General features: G+C 39.7%; 1 protein-coding gene across 3 annotated transcripts in view; it reads left to right on the forward strand.

Annotated features, from left to right (window-relative positions):
* Nucleotides 1-12,358, forward strand: part of PCDH19 (protocadherin 19) — a 121,621-nt gene that overhangs the window by 63,445 nt on the left and 45,818 nt on the right. For 2 of the 3 annotated variants that reach the window (XM_004377543.1, XM_004377542.1), the window contains one exon: nucleotides 9,378-9,550. In XM_004377543.1, the coding sequence (XP_004377600.1) occupies nucleotides 9,378-9,550 (173 nt within the window). The remainder of the gene's footprint in view (nucleotides 1-9,377; nucleotides 9,551-12,358) is intronic. The other variant, XM_012555886.1, reaches the window with a different exon arrangement.

Below are 12,358 nucleotides of genomic sequence, written 5' to 3' on the forward strand. Positions count from 1 at the left end.
GTTGGTTGATTGTAACATTTAGATCTTCTGTGTCTTTTTTGAGCTTCTTTCTGGATGTTCTGTCCTTCACCGGAAGTGGTGTGTTGAAGTCTGCTACTACTACTGTGGCGCTGTCTATCTCTCTTTTCAGTGGTGTTAGAGTTTGTTTTATGTATTTTGGAGCCCTCTCGTTGGGTGCATAAATATTTATTGTAGTTATGTCCTCCTGGTATATTGACCCTTTAATCATTAATATATAGTGTCCTTCCTTATCCTTTGTGGTGGTTTTTACTTTAAAGTCTATTTTGTCAGAGATCAATATTGCCACTCCTGCTCTTTTTTGAGTGTTGTTTGCTTGATATATTTTTTTCCATCCTTTGAGTTTTAATTTGTTTGTGTCTTTAAGTCTAAGGTATGTCTCTTGTAGGCAGCATATAGACGGATCATATTTTTTAATCCAATCTGCCGCTCTCTGTCTCCTTATTGGTGCCTTTAGTCCATTTACCTTCAGTGTAATTATTGATAGGTACGAGTTTAGTGCTGTCATTTTGATGTCTTTTTTTGTGTGTTGTTCACAGTTTATTTGTTCCAGTTAATTTCCTGTGCTGAGTCATTTTTCTTTATGTATTTTCTTTTCATCTTTTTCATTGTTGTTGATTTTGTGTTTGCTGAGTCTTTATGTTTTTCTAGTTTTTTATTTTGACTTGTAGGATTGTTAGTTTCCTTTGTGGTTACCTTAATATTTACCCATATTTTTGTAAGTTTATACCAGTCTTTTATTTCTTCATATCGTCTTGACTTCCTCTCCACATGAAAAATCTATGTCTACATTTTTTAAGTCCCTCTTTTTTGTTTTAATGTTGTCATCTTTTACATATTGACATCTGTTTCGCTATTTTCAGTGTTTTAGCTTTGATTTACTTTTGTGACTTCCCCATCTGGGTTGATATATGGTTGCTTTGTCTTGTGTTCTAGTCTTGAGTTGTTATCTGATGTTACTAATTTTCTAACTGGAGGACTCCCTTTAGTATTTCTTGTAATTTTGGTTTGGTTTTTGCAAATTCCCTAAACTTCTGTTTATCTGGAAATGCCCTAATTTTGCCATCTTATCTGAGAGACAGTTTTGCTGGATATATAATTCTTGGCTGGCAGCGTTTTTCCTTCAAGGCTGTATGTATGTCATCCCATTGCCTTCTTGCCTACATGGTTTCTGCTGAGTAGTCGGAGCTCATTCTTATTGACTCTCCTTTGAAGACGACTTTTCGTTTATCCCTAGCCGCTCTTAAAATTCTCCCTTTATCTTTGGTTTTGGCAAATTTGATGATAATATGTCTTGGTGACTTTCGTTTGGGATCTACCTTATGTGGGGTTTGATGAGCATCTTGGATAGATATCTTGTCATCTTTCAGGAGATCAGGGAAGTTTTCTGCCAACAAATCTTCAATAATTCTCTCTGTATTTTCTGTTATCCCTCCCTGTTCCGGTATTCCAATCACTCGTAGGTTATTCCTCTTGATAGAATCACACATACTTCTTAGGGTTTCTTCATTTTTTAAAATCCTTTTATGTGATTTTCCCTCAAATAAGTTGGTGTCCAGTGCTTTATCTTCAATGTCACTAATTCTGACTTCCGTTGCCTCAATTCTGCTCCTAGGACTTTCTATGGAGTTGTCTAATTCTAAAATTTGATTGTTAATCTTCTGGATTTCCGATTGCTGTCTTTCTGTGGATTCTCGCAGCCTGTTAAATTTGTCATTATGCTCTTCTCTAATCTTTTTAATTTCCTCTATTGCGTGTTCTGCGTTTTGCTTAATTTCCTTCCCAATTTCTTGACAAGTTCTGTATATTAATCTTTTGTATTCTGCCCTCCGGTCACTCCAAGAAATTTTCCTCCTCTGGAAAATTTCTAGATTCTTTATTTTGGGAGCTTGCTGAAGCCATCATGGGTTGCCTCTTTATGTGATTTGGTATTGACTGTTGTCTCCGAGCTATCAGGAAGTTATTATATTTATTTATCTTATGTTTGCTTACTGTGTCCTAGCTTCTTGTTTTGTTTTGATATACCCAAATAGGCTGCTCGTATGAGCTAGTTTGATTATTGGCACCTTTGAAGCTCTAATATCCTGTCACCAAGTGGTTAGATCTGTTACTAGGTATGTGAGCTCAGTAGTCTGCCGAGTCCTCCTGTATGGATTCAGCTCAGGTGCCCAGGTAGATAGCCACCAAGTGTGTGGTGTAGGCTCTCACTTACAGTGATTGGTGTAAGCACAGGCATCTGGTTGCAGCAGGAGGACCCAATGTAAGCAAGGCAGTGGGCTGATGGCCGCCCCCGAGTGTCCAGGAGGAAGGTGTGTCCCTGTTCCCTAGATTGCGTAGGTAGGTGGGTTTTGCAGCCGGAGTATGAGCACCCAGTGCTGTTGGCTGTAAGGACTGGGGGACACCTCTTATTCTTCGGCCCCTATTGCAGGTGGCTAGGTGGTGTGGGTGGAGCCAACAGTCCTCAGTCCCCTGATGTGGGTAGGTGAAGACCCTGCTTAATGGGCAGAGCAGTGTCAAATGTCACGAACCTGCCACTTCACAGCTGAAGCAGTTGAAGTTAAATTTCAGGTATATACCCTGTTGTACTGCAGTAATGAGGGCCTACACTGTTGAAATGGGCCCACACAGGTCTCTGCAAGGGGAGAGGCTCTCAGAATCCGTGGATCCCTTATTCTTGAGCCTAGGCAAAGGAGCTATGCCTACCCTGGGTTCTTGGCTTAGGGGAGCTGGCGGTTTATTTTTTCCCCTGTTTGTTAATTTGTTCACTCTCCAAGGCCAGGAGAATGGCTCTGGGCGTGTGATAGAACCTACTTGTAGCCCAGGGGACTCGGCAATTGCTGAAGCCGGTCCAAGACCCAGTGCAGAGCAGGGAGGTAAATGGGAGAGAGGTTTTTCCCTAACGGAGTTTTTTTTGATCCGTGCCCTAGGCTGTACGCAAGTACTTATCTTTCACCTATCAAGGGCTGCTTCTTACCGGTTCTGCGTGGCCGAGCAGGCTCTCTGGTCCTGGATCTCTCCCAGTGCAGAAAACGCGCCTCCTGAGCACCACTGCTTTTGTGCCTCACCTCTCACCCATGAGCTGATCAGGCCTGAAGGGCTTAGGCTCTCACCAGGTCAGGTCTGGCAACTCCTCTGCTGCTTCCAAACCATCTCTCCTTCCCCTTGCCACTCAGTCTGGTTCCTCAACTTTGCCTTAGATGTTCAGGGCCCCTGAATTGTCATATATAATTGATTCACTTGTTTTTTCAGGTCTTTGTTCTAAGAGGGTCCACCAGAAGTGTCTGACTACTCTGTGATCTTGGCCCTGGTTCCAGGACTGTTATTTTCAAAGCTCCTTTTTTAGAAAAGCAAACTTCTAGTAAAAACAGTGACTTGCCTCATCCTCATAGGTCCCCTGGGCCAGCTCTGGATACCTAGAAATTCTATGACCAGCTTAAATTGATAGCATGAGCCTGATGTTCATTGCCTGACAGAAAGCTGAAACTCCCATGGACCCTGACCATCACAAGTCAGCCCTGAATATCCAATTCAGAAAGAAAATTGATGATACAAAACTTATGTTCAATCATTTAGCTTCTGGGATATGTGTACTTCCACAGCAGCTTTGGGCTCACTGGAAACCTCTGATTTTGATTAATTGTATGCTTTTTTGACACCACATATACACAAAAGGCCACAACCTGTACTTAATGGGCTCCTGGTAGAAAAGACTCCTGATGTTGCATGAAATGAAAGATAGCAGCTTCTACCAGGGCCCACCTTGATTAAGAGGAAATATGTGAAAGCTCAAGGAGACATGCATTTTTGCCAGGTCCTGTTTATGGAACCACAAGGGCTTTGGAAAACCACAAAAACCCTGGAACTTATGGGATCAATTGAGTTTAGACAAAGCACAATACCTGGGAAGATATAAGGAAAATTGTGTACTCTTCTTTTCCAGGGACTAACAATTTTAAATGCAAAATTTGTGGAAAATATGAAAAGAAAGCAGTTACTTAACACCAGGTGATAAAACCATGCAGAGTATGTTCAGATAGCTCATAGCAATGTTTGAAAGGATTTCACTGTATGTGAGTTCTTGAAGATCTATTTACATGCATGGAAAAAGCACTGGGCCAGGAAATGCTGAATTTGATTATCAGTTTTATTTTATCAAGTTCCTGTTTCTTTGAATGCCAATCCAAGTGCAGTCCAACTTTGAGAACTTGTTTTCCTCTCCACTTTCTGCTCATTCAAAGATGCTTCTTGGACCCTTCTCTTTGACATTCTTCAGCAATTTGTTCATCTTCTTGGCCAGACTGTTTCCCAGAGATTTCTTTTTTTCTCTCTTACCTCTCTCAATCTTGGGTAGTTGAACAGCAGCTACCACTATCCATCTCTGGTTCTCTCCTGCATCAACTGGAGTTCCTGCATGAAATAGGGGACACACTCAAATTAGAATGATTTGAGGAAAATTTATTTACAAAGGAAACATTTACAAAGGCTTGGGCAAAGCTAGGGAACCACAAGGGATACTGAAGTATTCTGGCACTAAGAACAGTAGAGGAACTAAAAATGCGCGTGAAAGGATTAGGAAAGGGAGCGTTCAGGGAACGTTGACTTGAGAGGAACAGTGACTTCCTGTCAGCAGAGTGATAGTCATGAAGTTACGCTGCAGGGAAGGAGCTGGGGGAATCAATGCCTTGACATTACTTTCCTTCCTCCCTCTGATCTCCATTGGCAAAACTCAGTGGAAGATCAGAGGACAAGGAGGTTGTCATAGGCACAAGTCAAAGTCGAGAAGGGTAGAGAGTAGATCTGGAAGAGAAAAGAAAGGATAGATATAAATAATAGATATAGAGATGTGTAGATATATAGATAGAGATATATGGCACATTTCTCATGATCTTCTGCATTGAGGAATCTAACATTGCATTTCTGGAGTTCTTTTCAGAATGTCACCTGCAACCTGCAGGTGTACCCAAAGCTTATGTGAGAGTTCCAGATTAACAAGTCAAGATAGTCTGCAGTTTCTTCTGGATGGGCTTCCCTCTTGCTACATTTGTTTCCTTAAAATCTTCTTGGAGCAAGGAAGGCCAGCAGTGGTGCTTTGCCCCTGCTGCAACGCTCTCCTTTCCCCATGCCTTGATTCTGTGCTACTGTCTGATATTCACTTCTGTGGTGCTTTTGGAGCAATATCAAGCAGGGCATGAGGCTGTCGCTCAAAGAAAATAGGAAATGAACAAGGCACTGAAGCAGTGAGGAAAGGAAAATGGGCATTGGCTTACAAACCATGCATAATGCTTTCCTCTTCCACCCAAATTGCTCTGGAGTTTTGCAGCACCTGATATGGTGCCTTGTATATAGTAAGTGTTTGGTACATGTTTACTGAATGAATGGGGGAAAGAAGTTGACAAAAACATCAGCATTTTCCTATTAAAAAAAAAAAACTAGCACTAAACTTCCCTGTAAGCCAGTGATTTCAGAACTTTAATGTGCATTAGAATCACCTGGAGCCTTGTTAAATGCAGAGTCTCTAGCTCTATCCCCAGAGAATCCCCAGTTTTAACAGGTTCCCAAGGTGATTGTGATACAAGTGGTTCAGGACCCACTCTGGGATCTTCTTTATGTTCCTTAAATATAGTTACAATAGGACGCTTACTCCCTTCTCATTCTTACTCTTATATTGCATTCCTTGCGTATGTGGTGTCACCTACCAGGAAGATTTGACCAGTTTCTTTCAGATTCTTCTGTCTTTTGGAAAATAATTCTAATATTTTTAAGGATGCATATGGGTTAGCATTTGAGTAATGTTCATTCATCAAGAATTAACTGAGTAACTATTGTGTGCAGAGCCCTGTTTTAGGTGTTTTTCAAACAAACCTGTCCCTCTGTTGGCCACCAGAGCAGTAATAGAAACATTAACATTTACAATACCATTGCAAATAGGTACTCCTAATTTATTGTCTCACAAAAGTTGATTTAAAAGTCTTTCTTCTCCCAACAGGTACACAGGTAATAAAGCAAGTGAAATCAGCATTTTTTATGCCTGGCATAAATTGTTATTTGTTTTGGGTGAATAGCCATTTAAACCAGGCTCCTTTACAATTTGTAGCACCTTGCTCACTGGGTCTTAAACTGCCTTACACAAATCCATTCATTAAGCCACTAAATGGCTTTATAAGATCAGAGTAAGTGGTACTTAGTTTGGCAGATGGGCAAACTGATCTTTAAACAAGTCAACTATTCCAAGGTTGGGGTAGGGGCTTATATCCCTTGTTTTTTCTTCCAGTAATACACAACTTCTCATCCTCATACTACCAGTCTTCGTCCCATGAACCAATCCTTCATTGTTTTAGTGTTTCTGTCTATCCTACCCAAAAAACCCCACAAAAGCCATGAGGTGGTTTATAATATTAAAGTGCATATACAAAGGATGATTAAACTGAAAGTGAAGATCCAAAACCAATTAGGAGAAGCTGGACAGATACCTGGCACCCAGAGGGATAATTCACTGCAATTAAACATTATATTATCCAGTAAGGAAAGGATACACATTTGACAGGAGGAGAACATTTTTTTTCCCCTGTTCCTGAATTTTAGGAGAAATTAACATAATGGGCAATGTCTGGCTATAGTTCACAGAAGATATAGAAACATTTTAAAAATACATTTCCTGCATCAGTCCTACAAAAGACCATGGGCATAATATTGAATTGTAATTCAGTGAAGGCATTACTTCATGGATTAATGATAATATTACAAAATAACCATTTATTGAGCATCTATGTGTACCTGGTACTTCATGTACAGTATCTCAGTGAATCCTCAGAATGACCTTGTGAAGGAGGTTTTGGCGAATACATTTTACTGACAAGGCTATTAAGGCTCAGAGACATTAAATATCAGTCCCAGGGTCACATAGCTAAAGTGGCAGATTAAGGATTAGCACTTGGTCTAATGACTCCAAATTCAGTGCTCTTTCTACTACAGTCTGGAAATCTAACATGTTACAGGAATAGAGTTTTAAAAATCTACAGCAGTGATTCAAGGGACATTTAGCAATGTTTGGAGACATTTTTGGTTGTCACAGCTTGGGGACGGGGGAGTGCTACTAGCATCTAGTGGCTAAACATCCTACAATGCACAGGACAGCTCCCCTCCCTGCAACAAAGAGTTATCTGGCCCAAAATGTCAATAATGCTGAGGTTGAGAAACCTTGCTTTAAGGGATGATTAACTGCATTGCTCTTAGACTATATCCCTCACTATCGTATGTATCAAGCAAGTTTTGGCCACTGCTGAAGTGCAGTCAATTCAGGGTTGAATTATCTGGCTTAAAGTGCCTGTTTTATGTTGTGGATTAAAGAAAGTCCTGTATGCTTCAGATACCAGATATGCAGGTTGAAAAATTAATATTTGTTATAAGAATGTAGAAGTCAGTAATATATTATCCAGGCAGGTCATTTCCTTTCTCCTGAGATGCAGGGGTGCCAAATTTTTTCTTAAAAACAAACTTTGAATCTATTCAAACTGTGAGATTAATATTTACAGGAAGCCCTGGAATCTGTGCCATAAAGCTAAAAAATCTGAAACACCAGTAGCTAATCCTTCACTGTTTTATTATTTTTACCCTTTCTACCTATAAAAAATAGCAGCTGCCCTATTTGATTGTAGAAGGTCTATCGAATGATTGGTTTTTAAATAGGACTGTGTCCTGGTGGGTCCACAGGTTTTAGTTGGCTCCATCACATGATTTGGAGGAGCTGAGCGTGCTGGCCTGTTGAGTGATTTTCATTTTACTACAGTTTCTACTCAGTTATCCTTTCTGAAAATAATTAGCAAACAGGCCAATGCTTCACTCTCTCCTACTCTTCATTTTCTTATAATTATGGCTTTCCAGTTACTGCCCTCTTGATCTTTTCCTTTTCATATTCAAGGCAGCAAACATTCCACATCTAGGCTGGTCACATATTAAAAACCTGCTGTGATTCCTCTTGACTGAGGGTGGAGAGTGACAATGTATCCATTGTGTCCATGGCATAGCTTTCCATCCTATATCCTGAATATTTGTATCAAAGCCCCAAAGAACCAGGCCTGAGGGTGTTCAAGGTGGAGCAGACCAAGCGAATTTGTAGTGTCATCTCCACAGGACTCCTTTTTTTCAGAGGTATAGTAGGTCTGTTGGGGCTTGTCCTAATTCATAAGAGTGTCACTGTGCCTTGTTGAGATAACAACACATTTTTTTGAGTGTGCCTTTGCTACTTCCACACTGACTAGGGAATGGATTCAACCATTCACTAGGTATTTCAGACACATAATTTATGGTCCGTGATGTAGCACAGCTGCAGATTCTAATAGCTCATACTAAGTATTAGAATAGCAGGTGGGTCCTCTGTGGATGCACGTTATGTATTATTCTCTATTCTGTGAGAAATAGTATGGGGTTCTTGGATAGTATGCTTTGTGTATTGTGTGGTGGATTGATTTTTTTTTTATTTAACAAATGTGAGAAACATTTACCCACAAACTCTTGAGCTGAAAATTTCCATGTTCTTAGCATAACTACTGCTATAGTTATATTGGTGCTCACTCTCTGGTTCTCACTTTGGTTTTACCTTCTACTCACCAAGGCTCTCCTCTTCTCAGCTTCTCCCTCTCTTCTTTTTCTTTGGATCTTTCTCAGTTGGAATGGACTTGGGTTCTCTGATACTGATATCCTTTCTATTTTAATTGCACCATCTCAATTTATGCCATTTTTGCTTTTTACGGTTTATTAGTAGCCACCTTTGGAGAGGCAGTATAGTACAGTGGTTATGGGTCCAGGCTCTGGAGGTAGATTACCTGGGTTTAGTCCTAGATCTGTCAGATTTTACCAGCTGTGTGGCTGTGGGCAAGTTATTTAACTTCCATGTGCCTTAGTTTTCCATCTGTAAATGGAAATGGAGTTGTGATGATTAAAAAAAGGTGATTCATGTGAAGCACTTAGAACAGTGCTTCACACATAGTAATTCCTTAGTAGACCTTAGCTATTATTGTTTTCCTTTGATTGTATAAGAAGAGAAAAAACTGAAATTATGACATTCTTTTAGAGATGGTTCTTTCAGATTTGTAGCTTCTTCCACCTCACCTGTAGTAATGCATCGAGGGTAAGTGAATGAAAGTATTAGCTGCATCAGCACCCAATAGTGGGAACCTCTCTGTTGAGTTGAGTCCCATTATCTATAAACGGAAATTTCTCTTCCTCCTACCCCTACCTTGTTGGGCAATCCAGCCACTGTTGGCCTCACTACAGAGCAGACATCATCCTGGCTCTCAAAGATTTTTTTTTTTTAATCACATCTATCACAGTTGTAAGTTATCATTCTTTTTTCAACCCAGCAGCTCCACCTTCAAGGACTTAGAGGGCAACAGCCTGAAGGATAGTGGACATGAGGAGAGCGACCAGACTGACAGTGAACATGACGTCCAGCGGAGCCTGTATTGTGATACTGCTGTCAATGATGTGCTGAACACCAGCGTGACCTCCATGGGATCTCAAATGCCTGATCACGGTAAGGGCTGGTTAGATGTCAGTTGCAACAGCGGACTCTGAGGAACCCAGAATGTTTGCAGGCACACTGTACCACCTTACTGCAATGAATGTATTATCAAGGTGTCCATTGAGTTAACATCTGAGCAGCATGTACAGGTTTTTGAGATGTCCTAATGGCTAGCAAGATTTTTCTTTACTCTCCCAAAGTGGATCACCTAGGAATGTATAATTTTCAGACATTTTAAAAGCTGACGACATATACATATTGCATACATTCTCTTCAGTAATAACTGTACTGAGCACATAGGAAATGAGCAGATGCCTTCTCAACAGGAATAAATGCCTGTTTTTGCTTTACTACATGAATTAAACTGATCAATTGAGTTGCAGAGAACATAGCACTAAAGAGACCAAACAGGTCTTATTTTCATATCAGGCTGGTTAGCTGCACCCAGAGACATACTGTCTTCTCTGACCACAGATTGAATACTCTTTACTGAGAATAGAAAGCACCAAACCTTCCCATTTTGTCCTTGTAACTGCTACACCAAATCCCTGTAGCTACCACTCAAATCTATGCTGTTTGTCATAGGAAGGTTCAGGGTAAGAGAATGTGGTCAACTCAGTGTAGAACAGTCCACTATTGGGAAAAACAACTTAAAGCACATGTCAAGAATAGCATCCTCACGTATGAAGAAGATAATATTTTTGTGAATTCAGCCACACGTGTTTCAGCAAGAGGAGCTATTTCAAACGGTGCCAGGCATAAACCAGGGTATAAAAACATTAACAGAGTTCAGCTAAGGTGGAACTGTTCAGATAGACTTGGGCACAAATGTCATTTTCAATGTTTTACCGATGCAAACATGCTATGCAAACAGCCTCTCCTTGTCAGTTAAGAAGTATGAATTCAGCTTGGTGTTTAGGCTCAGTGAAGCTTCAGAATGCTTGACTATGTCTTGAGAGAAGCTACACTCAAGCTCAGCTGGAAGCCCTACTGCTAAAAGACTTAAAGATGAGAAAACAAAATATGGTGATTATGTGCTGGTCTTCAGCTGTTTCATTTCACTGTAAACATCATTAAATGCTTTTGTTTTGGTTTTATAAATGAATCTGAAGGAAAAAAATGCATGATCCACAAAAAAAAAATGTTTTCCATAGGAAAAAATTAGTCACTGTCGATTCTATTAAATTGTCTGATCCATCCCCTCCCCAGCAAACTCAAGTGTCAAAGTCTATAATATGTAGAGGTCACTACCAATTGTACACTGCTGCCTTGTCTAATTGGTGAGTGGTGACATCCACAGAGATAATATACTTTCCGGGCAACTTTACTATGACTAAAGATGAAAAAAAAAATTAAACGTTTATATAACTGCAACACAGGCAATTTAATTCTCAGAAGATTAGCCATGTGTCATAGAATACGGACTGATATGCATCATTTACTAGTCGTGCGTCTCAAAGAAATGCTTTTTCATTTCTATTGGAAAGAGTTTTAGTTAGATGTTCTCTAAAATGAAATGACTCCAGGAAAGGAAGTAGTCATAATTGATTCCCACTTTATGCCTGCCTGGAACAACATCTGTTTTAATTTTTTGTCACATTTCTCTAGGAACAGTATCAGTGGACTGCAGCTAGTTTTTCTGAGAGAGTGTTTCTTACCAATGGAACATATTTAACACACACACACACATTTACCATGTAGACTGGATAATGATGAGAGTATACTAAAGCAAATGTGTGGCAATATCCTAAGACACTCCTACATATAGGATGCCATATACATACATACATACATATATACACATATATGTATATATTCTTGCTGTTCCATTTTGGCAACACTTTCACATTTTGTTTTTCAGTTGCATTTGCATGCATGTATATTTATGTTTTCATTATTCCAGAGGTAGCCAAACCTTGAACCAACCCTTAGGATTGTTCTTTTTAACTTGAGCGAATCATTAAAGTTTAGGTAAAATAGGAATTCAGGTATTATTTACATCTCAGGCTCTACCTTGTGATAGTCTACTATTTCTGAAGCTTTCCATAATGATATTCTTTTAATTGTGGTGTCCCAAGTCAACTCTGGGTTTGCCACACAGATTGTATCACCAGTTCATTTGGGTTCATTACTGCAACCGCAAACAACAGCAACAATTTCAATAAAAAACATTGTTAAACCTGCATTCACATAATACATGTATCTCATTTTATCCTAAGGCATAGTGATTGACAGGCAATCACTGGGTGAATCCACTGTGTATGCCTAGTTTCATAACCATTCTAGTTATATATGTTCCAGGGCAGTATGGTGGTGTTGCTTCAGAGGACTACCATTTTAGAAAAGTGGGGAGGAAAAATGGAATATTCTCTTGATTCAGACCTTAACTGAAAGTCTCAAGGATTTCTAGAGGGGGGAAGAAAAAGTCCCAGGTCTCTTTCGTTCAACTGACACTGTGATAGGCATCTTGAACCCAAGCATCCTGAAATCTTGGGGGTTCCAGAGCTGAACTATTCTTTTTTTTAAATTTATTTTTTATTTTTTTTATATTGTACTTCAGGTGAAGGCTTACAGAACAAATAGTTTCTCATGAAACAGTAGTGCACATGTTGTTTTATGACGTTGGTTAACAGCCTCACAACATATTAACCCTCTAACTTCTCAACATTTTTTTTTCTTTTTTTTTGGGTGAAAATACACATAGCCAAAGATACACCGTTTCAAAAATTTCTACATACAGAGTTCAGTGACATTGACTACGCTCTTCCAATTGTGCTGTTATTCTCACTTAAGAGGAAGGCTTACAGAACAAAACAGTTT

This window comes from Trichechus manatus, unplaced genomic scaffold, assembly GCF_000243295.1.
Source record: "Trichechus manatus latirostris isolate Lorelei unplaced genomic scaffold, TriManLat1.0 scaffold00051, whole genome shotgun sequence".
NCBI lineage: Eukaryota > Metazoa > Chordata > Mammalia > Sirenia > Trichechidae > Trichechus > Trichechus manatus.